The sequence below is a fragment of the Lytechinus pictus genome, chromosome 3, assembly GCF_037042905.1.
Source record: "Lytechinus pictus isolate F3 Inbred chromosome 3, Lp3.0, whole genome shotgun sequence".
In the NCBI taxonomy this organism is placed as follows: domain Eukaryota; kingdom Metazoa; phylum Echinodermata; class Echinoidea; order Temnopleuroida; family Toxopneustidae; genus Lytechinus; species Lytechinus pictus.
Window position 1 is genome coordinate 70,098,473 of NC_087247.1, and position 18,123 is coordinate 70,116,595.

Below are 18,123 nucleotides of genomic sequence, written 5' to 3' on the forward strand. Positions count from 1 at the left end.
TATATTTTTGCTTTTTGGCTTCGTGATTTCTATGAATAAAGTTTCACTCTGTTTTAATGATATTTCTTTCCTTACTTTGAATTGTAAATGTTCACTGATGTAAAATGCTACACCACCTCCTCTTTGATCTTCCCGGTCACGCCTAATGAGATTATAGTTTTCCAAACTGAATATGTTAGGTGAAGTATTGTGAAGCCATGTTTCCGTGACACCAATAATGGAAAATTTGAAATTGTTTAAAGTGAAAAGTAATGATTCCAATGACTCAAAATTTTTGTTCAAACTACGAGCATTAATATGAAGCAAACTGAATTTATGTTCCATGTCTCTAAATCTAGAAGTAAAATTTTCAGTTGAGTAATAGTTATTATTAACCGTATCAGACATCTGAGCAGGGCAACTTTGAAACATTGTTGCCTGCTTAAGACTGGGATCAAATGGCCGGTCAATAAAATTCCAATTGTTTATCCACGGGCCCAATTTATTGCCCGCTCAGGAAAGTCAATGAGAAAATGCGTGGAAATGTAGCGGGCAATAAAAGGCAGCGCTAATATCCGGGTATTCTACGCGTTTTTGCACGCGTCCTTGAACCGCGCAGTGCTATACGTCATAATGGTAATCAAGTTAAGACAACGATGGATACTGCGTCCCTAGGCCAGGGACGCGTCATTTCAATTACGTCACAATGATAAAGTTCAGAGGCCCAGTCTGCTCAACATGATAATTGATAAACTAGATTCTCATTCTAAAAAATTAAAATATCTAAATTTTAACGATTTTTGCTCTAGATGTCTGATTTGGTTAATAATAGCAATATTGACTGGCCTGGGGGCGAAAGGACATATATCGCCCTCACTAAATTGATATCACCCTCGTCTACGACTCGGGCGATATAAATCTAGTTTGGGCGATATATGTCGTATCGCCCCGAGGCCAGTCAATATTGCTTTATTATCAGATGATTTATTGTTTGTATTGAATATAGAAAAAATGTCCATGTCATTACTCAGGAGGATAATTTGATATTACCAAAAACTTAAGATTATTGGTATGATATGTGATTTGTGTCTAAATTTTCTGTGTCATATAACAGCAAGATGGTGGTAGTAACGGTGATGAGATGAAGAGAGGATGAAGTTTAAAAAAACTAATAAAGGATGAATGTGAAATCGAATTTGCTGTTGGTGATTATGATGATGATGATGATGATGATGATGATGATGAAAATTATGACAATGACGACAATGATGATGGAGGTGATGATTGGAGAATTGAAATCCTACAACCGGAACCTGATAATGAATATTCATAATCTAAATGTAATGAACACTCTTATTTTTTAGTGTCTCAGCCATGATTGGTATGCGAAGGAACCTTTTAAACACGAAGTATCAGTGGCACTGTAATAATAAAGATACAAAATAAAGGTTTCGATCCTATCGAATAAAAATATACATTTATATATATATTGATATAATTGGTCATCGACATCACGAAGTGTCTCAGAGGTCAGAGTCAATACAGAATCAAAGAATAATTTTAATTTGTTAATTTCTAATGAGATGTCAATTGTTAAACATCTCGTAAAATTTCAGTCATTTATTTTTCTTGATCGATCACTTGTGTTGGTATTCAAAATAAAAAAAGTAAATTCTAAAAGCTAGAAATTAAACACAAGTTTCTCAAAATTGGTTCATGACCTCTGAAAACAGTAAAGTGGATGCGGATATAGCACTTAATAAATGATGCGAGTGCGAAGCGCGAGCTGACATTTTTATAATTATTTTGACCTAGGACCTGGACATTCTATAGGCCTAAGGACATTTGTCATCATATGAAAATGATGACTTCCTATTCCTCTTCCTAAGCGCGATATGAAACTTGTCGATATTCCTTTCTGAAAAAGGGACAATTTAGTAATTATGAATTCATGAGAATTTTATTATCATATTTATTAATGTAATTAGCCTATAATGAGTGATTGATATTTGTTGACATTGAGGCCTGAAAACTGGATATTTTAAGCGCGTTTGTAATCATGAATATAGGATTTATGAGTTGATTCAACAATAATGCTAGCGCAAATCGCGAGACGAAATTTTAGATAAACTGTCATAAAATGGGGATTTTAAGTAGTTTGTTGTAGAATTAATATATGAAGAATCTTATGGGATAAATAAAAAAAATATGTAGGCTTGGCAAATCAAATAATGCGAGAGCACAGCGCAAAAAGCTGCAAATGATATTCACACAATAAAACGGACATTTTACAGAGCACTTAAAAAATAATCAATTTGTAAACCAAACAAAATAATGAAAGCTCGATTTCCGAGCTGAAATATGTTTTGTATATTGACTTCAAAACTTACTTTAAGCTACATATCAGCCTATTGAGCAAGATGGGTATCTCATCGAACAGGCTATGCGAGCGCGAAGCGCGAGCGAAAATTTAATATAGTGACATGAAATATATTTTTTAATCATTTTCCAAGTCTTCCCCTGACCTTATTTCATTCAGTCGTCTCCCCCTCTTATTTTTCCTCTTCTTTTTCCCTCCTTTTTTTCTTTCTCTCCCCCTTCTTTCATCTTGTTTTTTCTTCGCCAATAGGGGGGGGCGGGCCCCTCGCCCCCTGGATCCGCCTATGTTCCCCTACCTCTCTGTACACGATTTGAGCCACAGTCATGTATCTCTGGAATATCGAGTAAAATTTGAAAAATTGGATTACAAGATAGACAATCAAACACAATATCGCTATCTTAAAATAAATTTTCCCAAATAAAACACATAGAACTAAGATTGTCAAAGGTAAACCAGAACTGCACATCGATTTTCCAGGATTTAAGTGGTTTATCATTATCTGCGCATACAGTTTGTGCAATATCAATGTCTAATCCTGAACTGCTTCTTTCAACTCATGGCCTAATTGACGGCAGAACAAAGTAGGAAAAATATGAAGAGAATGTTATTCAGAGCACAATGACGGTCACACGTTAGTGAATTCATTAAAGGAAACCAAAACACAAGAAGAGAAGCAATCTTATTGGAAAGAGTAAAATGAGATGAACAATTTAAAAAAAGTTTCATCAAAATCGGTTATGAAATAAGCAAGTTATGTGAGTTTGATAACTCTTGAGTACTTTCTATGGGATCCTCAAATTGGCAATCGTGCTTCAAAATGGCTGATTTTGTGGACAACTCTCCATTTGTTTTGTACACAAATTTTCAGATTTTCCTCATTATCTTTCAAATTGCATCTTGCATCCTTCTGAGTACAACATAATGTGAAAATATAATTCACATCACACATGTCAAGGTCAGGAGGAGATTCTGAAAATTTGTGTACAAAACAAATGGAGAGTTGTCCACAAAATCAGCAATTTTGAAGCACGTTTACCAGTCTTAGGATCCCCATAGAAAGTACAACAAGACTTTTTAAACGTCCATAATAACTTGCTTATTTCATAAACGATTTTGATGAAACTTTTTTTTTAATTGTTCCTCTCATTTTACTCTTTCCAATAAGATTGCTTCTCTTCTTGGGTTTTGGTTTCCTTTAACAATTCGATGACTGTCCATCTCTAATAGGTCCATAATCAACCAATGGTGTACCAAATATATATTCCTTCTCAGTCCAGTTCTTAAAGCCCCCATCACACTTATTAGGAATCAGCAGGAATCAAGCAAAATCAGCTGGAATGAATAAAGATAAAAATCTAGAAAAATTACGGGAGGGGTTCCGAATTCACCCTAACTGGAGTTCTAATCAATAAGGTAAATTTACCAGGCGACTCATACACTTGTCACACTAGAGTCGAAATGAGCCTCAATCGGAGTCAGGTTTAAAATCTGTGCTGCGTTTTTGGATATTTGAGGGGCATCCTAAAAATTCTGACCGTTTTATGTTTGCATTCGGAATATTCGGGCCAGTTCTTGTGGGCGCTCAAAACGTTGAGTTCATGTTCGAATTTTTTTAGGTGCGTTCGAAGTGGAAAGAATATTGAATGGTGTTCAAAGTACATTCTTACTGCATTCTATTTATGTTTTTTCTAAAACTTGACCAGTTTGTGGTCGAACAATAGTAATTTAATTCCGGCTGATTCTGCTTGATTCGGAACAAGTGATGGGGGCTTTATTTGAACAGGGTAAGGTAAACAGTCCAGTTATATCTTGACGCCCTGTTCCTGGAACGCCGTGTGTGGCGCTCTTCACATCTTAAGCTTTTTCGGAACGTTTCATATACTTTCGTTACCAGAATCTTTGTCGTCACTAAATAACGCTCGTTTTTTATAATGGCATTTTTCATATTTTGGGGGAAATACATGGATACAACACTTAATGGTTAACTTACATATCACTGACTTGAAATTAAAAAAGTTGAAACTGATTACAAAGAAAATACGGTTTATTATTATATGGCACGTGGTTGATGACGTTTTTTTTTACCCCTGTACCATAATACGTTCGGGGGAGCCACTTCCTTTCAAAGATGCACAACATGATTGTCCAAGAAAACTCGTAAAGCCGCTTTAAAGGGGAATGAAACCTAACGAACAATTAGGCTTGTGTCGAAACAGAAAAATAAAAAAATAAAAACAAAGAAAGTTTGAGAAAAATCGGACAAATAATGAGAAAGTTATGAGCATTTGAATATTGCAATCACTAATGCTATGAAGATCCTCTTATTGGCAATGCGACAAGGATGTGTGATGTCACATGTGAACAACTGTCCCTTTGATGCAGCGGCGTAACAGGGGTCGGTGGCCAGGGGGGGCAAGAGCCAAAAATTTCCCGGTCATATCATGGTATGAACAGGCGTAATGGTGTAATGAGGCGACTATTTTGAGAGGGCCAGATATTGCGTATAGGGCAGAATTTAATATTTTTTTAAAGTTGCGAGCGAGCGAAGCGAGCGAGCAAAATTTTTTACCTTTTTGATACATAAAAATTTTTGTGATAGATTTTGAAATGATCGATATCCAGAAAATAATATATTTCACTCTTCTCTCTTCCATTCCTTTTTTGTGGTCTGAACGCCACTGTGAACATGATTCTTTGCGGCAGTACTTAGCGTGAAGAGTAAAAAAACGAGGGGCGCAGTATGACACATGTGCTAAAAAGCTGCTTAATATAAGTCCCGAGCGAGCGAAGCGAGCGAGAAAAAATCACCTTTTTCATGAGAATCTACCTTTGAGATATTTTTGAAATTATATTCAGTAAATAAAATTATATCCTACACTTTTCCTTTGCTTTTCTTTCCTCCTTCTTTTTTGTTCTTGTTTGTAGAACTTTTGGGGGCCAATGGCTTAACCCTTCCATACTCATATATGGCAGTGCTGTGCGGTTGGGGTCCGGGGCGGAGCCCCCCAGAACTTCTTGATATCAAAGCCACTTAAACCTCGCAGATTGCCGCTATTTCAATCAAATCGCGAGTATATACAGAATATAGCTTTTGCACAACACATTTATTCAACCCAGTTGCGTAATGAACCAAATATTTGAGGTGGTAAAACATAGCATTGTGGGAAAATTTACATCCTACATCCACTGCATGTTGGTTCTACTCTTTCTATTTGTCATTATATTGATTTTTTATGTATTGTTTTTTATTGTTCATATAATATTGTATATTGTACCTTTTTAATGGATGTGAGTAAATTGAATTGAATTGAATTCGTTAAAAGTCGCCAGCGTGCAAAGCGAGCTGGAAAATTGCCTATTGAAATTGAATTCTAATTATGTGATAGATTTTTCCATTATATTCAGCAATGCTGACAGCAAATAACACATTTCATTGTTTCCATTCATTTTATTATACGTTGTCTCCTGTATAATTTATTTGATAGTGATTGAACGTGATTGAACAGGGGCGTTATAGAGCCATTTGATGGTTATAGATGAAGAGCCCCTACTGCTTTGCATACAATTTAGCAAGCTTATAGCACAATGTTGCGTGCAGTTCATCTTTCTTCCCGCTCTTTATTTTCAATCCTCGGCAGCCCGGTCGTGTTGTTTTTTTTTTCTTGTCCCTTTTGGTTGTTTTCTAATTTAGCTTTTGATTAATTCCATTCTTCCTTCGTTTCCCGCTATTGTTTGTCATTTTGTCATATTTTAATTTATTTCCCATCAAGCTACTGCATTACATAAGCCTATTACGGAATGATTTGTTCTTTGTCAAATGTTCTTCTTTCGTACATTTTCCCGCTTTTTTTCCTTTTCCATTTCAAAAAAAAAATCTTCGTTTTCTTTTTCCCTTTCCTCCTTTCCTTTTCCCCTTTCCTCCCCCTTTCCCTTTCTTTCTCCCTCCCTTTTTTTTCTTTTTCCCTTTTTTTTTATTTTCCCGGTGAAATCCGCCAGGGGGGGCAGCTTGCCCCCCTGCCCCCCGCCTGTTACGCCACTGCTTTGATGGACTATAAAATACCCCCAAAATGTCTCTTTTTGCTTTTTCTCATAGTGATACAAACTCTTTATCCATGATGAATTCTTTAAAAATCTGCATTACATGCCCTCGTATATATAGAAAGAACACATGATCTACAGATATATGTGATAAAAGAGGCAATTTAAGTGAAATATACTAAAGTAATGGAGAGAGTTGTTCACAAGTGACATCACACATCTTTGTCGCATTGCCAATATGAGGATCTCCATAGCATTAGTGATCGCAATATTCAAATGCTCATAACTTTCTCATTATTTGTCCGATTATTCTCAAACTTTCGTTGGTCTGTTCCTTTGATTTTTCTGTTTTCACACAAGCTATCTTGTTCCAAAGGTTTCATTCTCCTTTAAGTTTCATCGTCGGGCGATATCTGTGCGTACAAAAGAATGGGTATCAATAGCAACCAATTTATTATTCTTTATTTTCAATGAATACTCAGGCGTTGTTGTTTTTAGTAGGTTTTCTCATAGTGTAAACAACGTTCCCCGGGTACAGAGGTTTTGTTGCTCTCGGGTACTTTCCGATTTGAGAATTATCTTGTTCGTTTTGATCATCGTACACGTTTTTTATTCGGAAATATTCGGAAAAGAAAACGCAGCTATATTTAGTGCATCACATAGTGCACACTGCATATCGCATATACGTGGGTCATCATTGACATAGTTGTTCGCCTTATTATTCAGGGTGATTGGTAAGTGAAAAGTATGGTCGTGTGACCTTACTTCACGCGTGACCATATTTCGTGGACGGTCGTATATCTCAGAAAGAACTTAATATCGTGAAAATCTTATATCACTACCAGAAAAAGCGGTCAAAAATTATCCTGAAGTGAAAGTTTCTAGTTGATAAGATTGGAATTTGTTTAAGGACGTTCCACAGTTAAAGTGAAATCCATGTCATGTTCACCAAACTTTGCACATAGATAATTAAGAACCTTAATATTCGAAATATGCAAAAATTAACATAGGTCCATGTGCTTGATTTTTTGCTATAGAGCTTCAAAGTTCACCTAAATGAATGTTCTTTAGAATTGCGCATTCAAAAGAATTTGGCATTTTTAGACCGCCCAAGTTTACTACAATGAGTTTAAACCTGTATTACTCAGTCAAAATACATGAAAAAGTCATCAAATTTCGCGAGAGAGTTAGTAATTGTATCGTTAGAATAGAGAATCTATTTAAAGTGCTATTTGTTTGCAATTTTAAGTTTAACAGCACTGTCAGTTCTTTAAAATGGCGTAAAAGATAACAAAATCCCAATCTATAAAATGTAAAATTTCAGCCACAAACTACAAACGTACAACAAATGCTGCACTTTATTTAAAATCCATGTCATTTTCACCAAAATTTGCAGAGTTGTAGAGGAGGGTATACCTAAGAGGTACAAACATTAAAAAATAGGGGTTCATGTGCTTGTTTTTAAACTATCAGCATTTTTATTAGAGCAAATGTGCTTTTTAAAACACCAAAAATGCGCCGAATCCCTTGTATCTATGTGAAGAAAAAATCAAAACCACTCTACCATTTATTCAAACTCGGGGTAATATTCGTGATTCTTGGCAGCACTGCAGAGTAAAGTATTTTGAAATTGTAGAGAATTTTTTTTTTAATGGTCCACTGAATAATTCTATTTTTTAGCTTCATGAAATAAGGTATCGGATCTGCAGTTAAAGTGCAAAAGATGAGAAAAATCAGCTCATACCCGCATCGCAAATCACCTGTTCATCCATTGTGACGTCAGCGCGCAGAGTGTAAACTATGCGCAGATCATAATGCGCACAAACATAACTGTGGAACGTCCTTAAGCTAGGGCTAGCTAGCGATTGGGCAGGCGCGCGCGCACCTGCCTCGGCCGATCCTGCCCATGCGCCCACCACTAACTTAGCACTTAGCAGGCAGGGTAGGACCAGCGGCGTAACAGGGGTCAGTGGCCAGGGGGGGCAAGAGCAAAAAATTTCCCGGTCATATCATGGTATGAACAGGGGTAATGGTGTAATGAGGCGACTATTTTGAGAGGGCCAGATATTGCGTATTGGACAGAATTTATCTTTTTAAAAAAGTTGGGAGCGAGCAAAAATTTGGACCATTTTAATACAAAAATCCAATTTTGTGATAGATTTTGACATGATATCCAGAGAATGATATATTTCACTCTTCTTTGCGGCAGTAGCGTGAAGAGTAAAAAAACGAGGGGCGCAGTATAGCACATGACCTAAAAAGTTGCTTTATATAAGTCCCGAGCGAGCGAAGCGAGCGAAAAAAAAATCACATTTTCATGATAATAATAATACTTCTCTTATATAGCGCATAATAAACTGAAAGTTTCTCTATATACGCACTTTACAATAAAGGAAACTAAATACACATACTGCAAACAAAGAAGAATATAACTTTGAGCTATTTTTTGATATTTTTTGATATTTTTTGATATTTTTTGATATTTTTTGATATTATATTCAGGCGCGATAGCTCAGTCGGTAGAGCGGGGGGACTCGTATTCCGGTGACCCGGGTTCGATTCCCACTTGGTGCGCTAGTGCCCTTTGGTAAGGCATTAATCCTCAGTACCAGGTCCTTCGGAGGGGACCTTAATCCGTCGGTCCTCTGGTTGCTTGCTTACAAGCGTTCATGCTTTCTTAGCAATCAGGTAAAAAAAATCACCACCACCACCAAGTAAATAAAATCATATTGTATACTTTTCCTTTGCTTTTCTTTCCTCCTTTTTTTGTTCTTGTTTGTAGAACATTTTTGGGCAATGGCCCAACCCTTCCATACGAAGTGCTGTGCGGTTGGGGTCCGGGGCAGAGCCCCCGGAACTTCTTGACATCAAAGCCATTTAAACCTCGAAGATTGCCGCTATTTTAATCAAATCGCGGGAATGTAAAGGATATTTTATACAACACATTTATTCAACCCAGTTGCGTAATGAACCAAATATTTTGAGGGGCAAAACATAGTATTGTGGGAAAAGTCTGTAAAAAGTCACCAACGTGCAAAGCGAGCTGGAAAAAAATTGCCTATTGAAATTTCATTCTAATTATGTGATAGATTTTTTCATTATATCCAGCAAATAACACATTTCATTGTTTCCATTCATTTTATTATACGTTGTCTCCTGTAATTTATTTTATTTCCTCTTGGGTGTTGAACCAAGACCCCCCCCCCCCCCCGCGCTTATGCAGTGATTGAACGTGATTGTGAACGGGGGGCGTTATAGAGCCATTTGAAGGTTAAAAATGAGGTTAAAAATGAAAAGCCCCTACTGCATGGGGTCTGGGGCAAAGCCCCGGTAACTTATTTGCACAAAATTTAGCAAGCTTATAGCACAATGTTGTATCTTTCTTCCCGCTCTTTAATTTCAATCATCGGCAGCCCGGTCGTGTTATTTTTTTCTTGTCCCTTTTCTTTATTTTCCAAAAATTAGCTTTTGACTAATTACATTCTACCTTCGTTTCCCGCTATTGTTTGCCATTTTGTCATCTTTTAATTTATTTCCCACCGTGCTATTGCATTACATAGGCCTATTTCGGAATGATTTGTTCTTTCTCAAATGTTCTTCTTTCGTATATTTTCCCGCTTTCCTTCCTTTTCTATTAAAAAAAGTTTTTTCTTCGTTTTCTTTTCATTTTTTCCTTTCCCTTTCCTTTCCTCTTTTCCTTTTCCCCTTTTCCTTTCTTTCTCCCTCCTTTTTTCTCTTTTTCCCGTTTTTGTCTCACCTGCAGTATTACTGAACGTCCTGTGCAAGTTTCAGGTCACATGATCAAGGTCAAAGGTCATTTAGGGTCAATGAACTTTGGCCAAATTGGGGTATTTGTTGAATTACAGCCATAAATTTGAAAGTGTGTTGGTCTAGTTCATAAAACTTGGACATAATAGTAATCAAGTATCACTGAACATCCTGTGCGAGTTTCAGGTCACATGATCAAGGTCAAAGGTCATGTAAGGTCAAAGAACTTTGGCCACGTTGGGGGTATTTGTTGAATTGCCATCATATCTCTATAAGTGTATTGGTCTAGTTCATAAAACGTGGAAATAAGAGTAACCAAGTATCACTGAACATCTTGTGCGAGTTATAGTAGTTTTCAAAATCAGCACTGCTGCTATATTGAATCGCGTGATGCAGGTGAGACGGCCAGAGGCATTCCACTTGTTCTTTTATTTTCCCGGTGAAATCCGCCAGGGGGCCGGGGCAACTTGCCCCCCTGCCCCCCCCCCCCCCCCCCGCCTGTTACGCCACTGGGTAGGACTTCGGACACATCCACACATAAACATCTCCAACTATAGTGAGTACACTATAACTACCCCAACATTCACCTTCAATCTAAAAAACACAAGGTTTGAGGATGTATTAATTCCCTGTAGGGGCAATGCATATCCTCTCACCACCCAAATTTTCTGATCAACAACTGTCCCTTTTCCAGCCAAACGTTCTCTGCTCTTTAATTAATGATTAACATGGGCAGTGAAACCTGATCTTATATCCTCGATCAGCATCCTAACATAGCTTCAAACCACTATACGGTTGTACCTCTCTATAAAAAAACGCCCATTATCAACCACAATACAATCCATGAAATAAGCACAATTTGAACACAAAACAAAACCAAAAAGCCTGTGTATCCATTGACATCTTTTATGATTGATAATATATCCACGCATAAAGGATTTGGACATGTTCAAAACCATTACCCCTATGACGTGCCCTCCATGCCATAAACCTTCATTCATTCACTCACTCGAGTGAGTGAATGATTTGTACGTATCTTACCATCACTCACTTAATTGGTAGACGTCACTCATGACCTCATATACCCCCACCCCATGTGCGCCACAAATTCTACATCCTACACATACTATAATAGCCCCCTTTCAGCTCACCAAACGCAACATATGTTATTCATATCTGGTTCCAAAATACACTGGATTTGAACAGGGTTAAAGCAAACCTTTCATATCGAACTAGTATCCCGGCTACACGTACAATCATATAAATAAGGGACGGTGGGTTTCTACTGAATAGTTCGTCACCAAGAACACCACAGGGCCTGAAAGATATTGTCCGTATATAATCGATATTCAAGTTGCACCGCACAGGTTGCGTTGCGGCCGTTCCCACGTTGGTAGCCGAACAATCTTATTCCATACTACAGTATTGGGATGATACGTCATGCGTCAGGCAGTCTGAGCTCTTCATCCAACTATTCCAGATAGGTTGTGAATTGTGTCAAGATGATGGAGAGTGTGTCATCTAAATGGATTTCTGTATTCTTTGCTATGTCATTTATCCAGATTGGTTTTGGACATAAGATATTAATGAATGCCATCCTCGGTGAGGGAAGCCATTTTTTATGTGCAGCCTCTGTTGGAGAACGTCTTGTTGAGCAGGGTCATAATGTAACGTTTCTTATCAGCAATGCCTACGCCCACAGGGCCACTGATCCCAAATTCTCGCAACTATTTGAATTTGTAATATTTCGTCATCCTATCCCGGTGCAGAAAGTTCATGAACAATTCAATGCTTTTAATGAACGTGCTTTCATGCCTGCTTCTGCCCAGATGTGGACCCTAGCCGAGGTGATGAGAGACGGTAGAGCTAATGATTGCGACGCCTTACTCTCTGATCTTAATATCATGGATCATTTTCAAAGTGCTAATTACAGTGTAATAATCTCAGACATCGGTTGGATGTGCCCTCTAATTATTGCTAATCGGTTTAATATACCTCATATAGCTTTGTCAGCTGTATCTTCACCATGTATGGTAACCGCGTTAGTTGGATCTGATAATTCCCCAGCCTACGTTCCACAAATATTTAGTGGTCTTTCTAATAAACTGAACTTTAAGGAACGTGTCCAAAACTCGATTGCACAATTATTCATCATACTTTTTGGAATGTACTTTCGCCGACCATACGATGAAATTAAAGTAAAACATAACATCATATCAGATACTTCCATCGAGCAGCTTTTTGCTCAGAGTGAATTATTTTTGGTAAATAGTGATTTTGCGGTGGAATTTCCATGCGCCATACCTCCTAATGTTATTCCTGTAGGGGGTCTTACAACAAGACCATCAAATGCACTTCCGGAAGAACTTGAAAATTTCATGCAAAGCTCTGGAGAGAACGGTGTCATCGTGTGCACCATGGGCACCTATTTCACTTCAGTTCCTATTCAAGTCATCAGAGATTTCATCAATGCTTTCGCACGTCTTCCCCAAAAGGTAATTTTCCAATTACAAGGCACCCCGACTGGTATTAACCTGCCTCCCAACGTGAAGACGTTGCCATGGTTACCGCAAAATGACCTCTTGGGTCATGAAAAGACCCGTGCTTTTTTATACCAAGGAGGAAATAATGGTTTTTATGAAGCACTTTACCACGGTGTACCAATTGTTGTTATACCTATCCATGGTGATCAGTACGACACAGGTGCTAAGGTTAGTGCTCATCAAATCGGCATCACCATCGATAAACTCACACTAACAGAAAATAAAATACATGATGCACTTCATGACGTCATCACCAATGAAACTTTTCAGAGGAACATGGACAGATTATCGGGCATGTTTGTTGATCGACCAATGCTTCCTTCTCAGAAGGCAGCCTTCTGGGTGGATCATATCATCAAACATGGTGGAGCACAGTATCAAGTACCTATTGTTAACCTAAATTTTATTGAACGAAACCTTGTAGATGTATCAATTTTCTTCATTGCTTGCCTCGCTGTTTTATCAGTTTTCCTGATATTAATAGGAAGGACTTGCTATAGAGTCATACATACGATGTCAAAAGTAAAAGCGGACTAAATTGTAATATATATGCTTATATTTTTTTATTTCTCTGCAAACATTCTTACAAAACAGTAATTTTATGTATATAAAATTTTTTATAACCAAATCAATACAACTTTAAGTGCCTTTGAAGTGTCAAATCACTACCAGAGAACATTAGGTGGGAAATAACAGCTCCTTCGTTATATTCAGGATTTCAAAACAGTAATTTCCTACAGTGCGTAATTTATGTGAATATAATTCAGGGAGTAGAATATTTTGCATTTAAGTGCCTTTTCTATAGCATGAAAATGCACTATAGGTATGGAATGTCAGTCGATATTCATTTATATCACTGTTTACCTCTAGACATTCAATGAATATAGTCTCAAATGTGATATCTATAGATGTAGTATATTACATCTTTCTAACATTCTACTGAAGACTAAAAATTAAACTTTATCAAACAAATATATTCAAGATGAAGTTTCTCTTATAGGTAGCTAGAAACCGGAACCATGTTTTTAGATGAACTATTCTTGGGATCCATAGATGGATTCTGGGTTCTGCTACAAAATATCTCACAATCTTTTCGATGAAATTACAAATGTACATAAATCAACCGTTTTAGTAATCAAGCCCATGTATAAACATGCATTTACCATACAAAGTCCCCTCATAATCTCCAGGACGTATTTGCAGATGACTAAGTCTTATAAAACAGTATCAAAACGCTTACGTAAGTTACATGTTTAAGTCTGAGTAAAAATTGCTACATTACTATTTTGCAAATTGTCCGCATTGAACAAGCTTCAATTATAGAAATATCAAAACGGCATTTAGGAATATCAACTAAAATGGTAGTTCAGTTAATGTCAATACATCTAAAAGATGCCGATTGGAGGTAAATACAATGGTGTGAGATGTTTGCCAAAGAATTTCCTCTTTTTCCCTCTTTGACAATAAGTGCAGATTGAATTATGCTGATTATATTACTTCAATTTCTATAAAACTTTATCTGTAGCTTGTGAAAGGCCCTTGCATAACAATAATCAGCATTTTCTATTGATAAATTGACAAATATCATTTATTATAAGCTGTAACATTCCGTGAAATTAAAAGAAAATTTCAAATACTTAACAAGGCTAGAATAGAATAGGCCTATATATTTTACAGATAGTTCAAAGCAAACGAATTTAGAGAGAAAACTTCTTCACGTTTATTTTACAGTGCTTATAGTGTTTAATCATGTAATTTTAAATTCACATGAGAATATAATTTCATATATTTGCTTTCAGAAGTGTACTTTTTATAAGCATTGTGTAGAATAAGTATTTGAGTTGCCCTATTCAGGGACTGTCTGTCATGGTTGGTTGACTGTGGACCATTTTCCGGATGAAAGTTAAAGGTCAAGTCCACCCCAGAAAATTGTTAATTTGAATCGATAGAGAAAAATCAAACAAACATAACGCTGCAAATTTCATCGAAATCGGATGTAAGATAAGAAAGTTATGACATTTTTCAGTTTCGCTTATTTTTCACAAAACAGTTAAATGAACAACTCAGCGATATGCAAATGAGAGAGTCGATGATGTCCATCACTCACTATTTCTTTTTTTTTTTTATTGTTTGAATAATACAATATTTCAATTTTTACAAATTAGACAAAAAGGACCAACTTAACTTTACCATAAACTGTTAAAATAATGACAATTCCACATGTTCAGGGAGAAATAAAACTTTGTTTCACTTGTCAAGGAGGAGAAAATTAGAATATTTAATATTTCATATAATAAAATACAAAATAAATAGTGAGTGGGTGACGTCATCAGTCTGCCAATTTGCATACCGACCAGGATGTGCATAATTATAACTGTTTTGTGAAATTAAGCGAAACTTAAAAATGTCATATAACTTTCTTATTTTGCATCCGATTTTGATGAAATTTTCAGTGTTTTGCTTGTTGGATTTTTCTCCTTTTTTCAAATCAACTTTTTGTTGGGGTGGACTTGTCCTTTAAAGAATGTCAAAGATTCGTTGATATCATCAATGTTAACATGGAACATTTCATACTTGCGTTGGTGCGAATTTGATAGTCAAACTGATCCTATATACCACACAACGCACATAAACTATTTTTGAAGATATATTATTATGGCAGTGGCGGATCCAGGAGGGGGCACATTCGGTCTGTACGTGCCCCCCCCCCCCCTCCTCTTCGAGGGGCATAACAAATATTTGTTAGGAAAATATGCGGTGCATATACGCAAGTGAGGACCCCCTTTTTTTTTTTTGCTTGTCAAATATTTCCTGGCATAAATCACCATAAATTGGGAGTGAAGACATTTTTTTCAGGGGGAGGGGGGGGGGGGCTTGTAAATTATGTTCGAAAATACCACCTCCCCCTTGAAAAAACCTAGATCCGCCCCTGATTTACGGTACCTTTATTATAAATATATCCTATATCCGCATCATCCACCTGTTTTGAGCAAAATATATGTATACCGTATGGGCACTAGTATTCAACCTGGCATAATTCAAAGATTTTGACATATTCCCCCAAATATTTAGAAATAGGGAATTTATCTTAATTTCATACCTTTGTTATTTCCAGGGTAATCTGTTGTCGGTATTTTCTTTATCAATCTGTCGACTGTGTGCGCGGAGGATCGAATTATGCGGCGATGGCCTCTTGCACTGAATGGCACTAGTATTCAACCTAGTGAGGATAGATAGCGAATCTCAAAATGGTTTAGATTGCTAAATTAAGCCCCTTTCACAATTGACGTACGACCTGTTTACGACCACCTGCAACAGTTTTTTCTTGTTGTTGCACGATCGATCCCTTGGTGTCTTGCGAGCACTCGCAGTCGTTGTAGACGATCGCACAAACTCGAGGTGGTCGGAGGTGATCGTGACTGGTCGCATCTGAACTTTGAACATGTTCAAAATCCAAACGCGATCAAATACGATTGATTCACTCGCAACAGGTCGTACCATCGGTCGGGCGATCATCGTGTGAGTGTTGTTCAACGTTGTACGACTTGGTGCGAGAGGTGGCACAACTAAGTATAGTCGCATTTAGTCGACTGGAGGTCGTACAACACTTGCACATGTGCTGGAGACCTACAGAGACCAGTCTTGCGACTGGGTGCGATAATATGAGACTGTTGCAAGACCGATCGAAATTACGGCTTACTACATTCCACTACCGTTGCATTCGCATGTATGCGACCGTTCAGCCCCTTTCACAATTGACGTCCGACCAGTTTACGACCGCCTGCAACATTTTTTTCTTGTTGTTGCACGATCGATCTCTTGGTGTCTTGCGAGCACTCGCAGTCGTTGTAGACGGTCTTACGAACTCGAGGTGGTCGTGACTGGTCACATCTGAACTTTGAACATGTTCAAAATCCGAACGCGATCAAATACGATCGATTCACTCGCATCAGGCCGTACCCGGGGTCGTACCATCGGTCGGGCGATCATCGTGCGAGCGTTGTTCAACGTTGTACGACTTGGTGCGAGAGGTGGCACAATTAAGTGGTCGCATTTACTTGACTGGAGGTCGTGCAACACTTGCACATGTGCAAGCGACCTACATGTACAGAGACCTGTCTTGCGACTGGTTGCGATAATAATATGGGCCATAAGACTGTTGCAAGACCGATCGCAACGGCTTACAACATTGCACTACCGTTTCATTCGCATGTATGCGACCGTTCCACTCGCAATCCCTCGTGCAACACTCGCATGTGATCGCACGAGCATAATAAGAGCATATTCGACTTACTCGTGCAACGGGGTTTACTGGTTGTTTTTGTTGTACGACAGCTGTTGCAACTGTGAAAGCCTCTGTGCGATCTTATGAGATGACTAGCGATTGATGCCTGTTGCAGCCTGTCGCACGACCAAAAGGTCGCAAATGGTCGTACGTCAATTGTGAAAGGGGCTTTAGATCTAGATCTATGTAAGTCTCTGGCTTTGATTAATTCCCTGTTTGGTCTCATCTCAAATGGTCTAGTCCTTAGTCGGATGGGACAATGGCAGATTGAGAGACAGGTCCATCTTTCATCGCTAGGTTGAATACTAGTGCCGACGGATTGAATACTAGTGCCAAAAACCATCGCCGTATAATTCGATCACCCGCGCCAACAGTCGACGGGTTGAAGAAAAAAATTACGAAAAAATAATAACCATCATTTGCTCTTGGAAATAAGACGGGTCTGAAATACAGGTAAATTTTATATTTCTATATATTTGAGGAAACTCTCGAAACGGGTTGAATACTAGTGCCCTTACGGTATATGAACTTTTATATTCTCTAGCTTTCCGGAACACCTCAATTTATTAGTGACAGAATGTGACAAAATATCCTACATAATTTCAAATCAGTTAAATAAATTTATTTAACACAATAAATGAAGGCTTAACGTTTCTTTATTTTGATACTGTATGTCTGACACTATGTTTTGTGAAATATAGGATGAAAAAGGTGACTTGAATGTGAAGGAATATGGATGACTAGTTTCTCGTTTTTATATTAGCTAACATGCATGTTCAAAAGACTGTCCGGTCGTTAATTAACAAAAGGTCTGAATTCACCTAGGAACTATCTAGATCACACAATGTTCAAAAGATTAGTTATAATAATCAATATATGTTGTGAATATTTGTGTCCGACCTAAAATGGTCACTTTTCTGTATATTCTAAGCGATGTTTTAGTGAATTTTGACCAAAAAAGTTTCTTTATTTGTGACATAATTATATTCCCTAACACATAAGATATTTACCAAATCCTTTAGCATGATTTCTTTGTTATTGTTTTTAATTCAAACACTATCAAAAGAAACCTTAATATACAAGACAATATTTTATATGACATTTTGTGAAAATCATATAAAACACGAAAT

The 18,123-nt window shown here is 37.4% G+C and overlaps 1 protein-coding gene across 1 annotated transcript; it reads left to right on the forward strand.

Annotated features, from left to right (window-relative positions):
* The first annotated feature begins 10,164 nt into the window (after positions 1-10,164).
* Positions 10,165-17,631, forward strand: LOC129256125 (UDP-glucuronosyltransferase 2B23-like). The gene has a single exon (XM_054894405.2). It carries the CDS (start codon positions 11,668-11,670, stop codon positions 13,243-13,245), a length of 1,578 nt encoding a protein of 525 aa, XP_054750380.1. The 5' UTR covers positions 10,165-11,667; the 3' UTR covers positions 13,246-17,631.
* Positions 17,632-18,123: the final 492 nt, after the last annotated feature.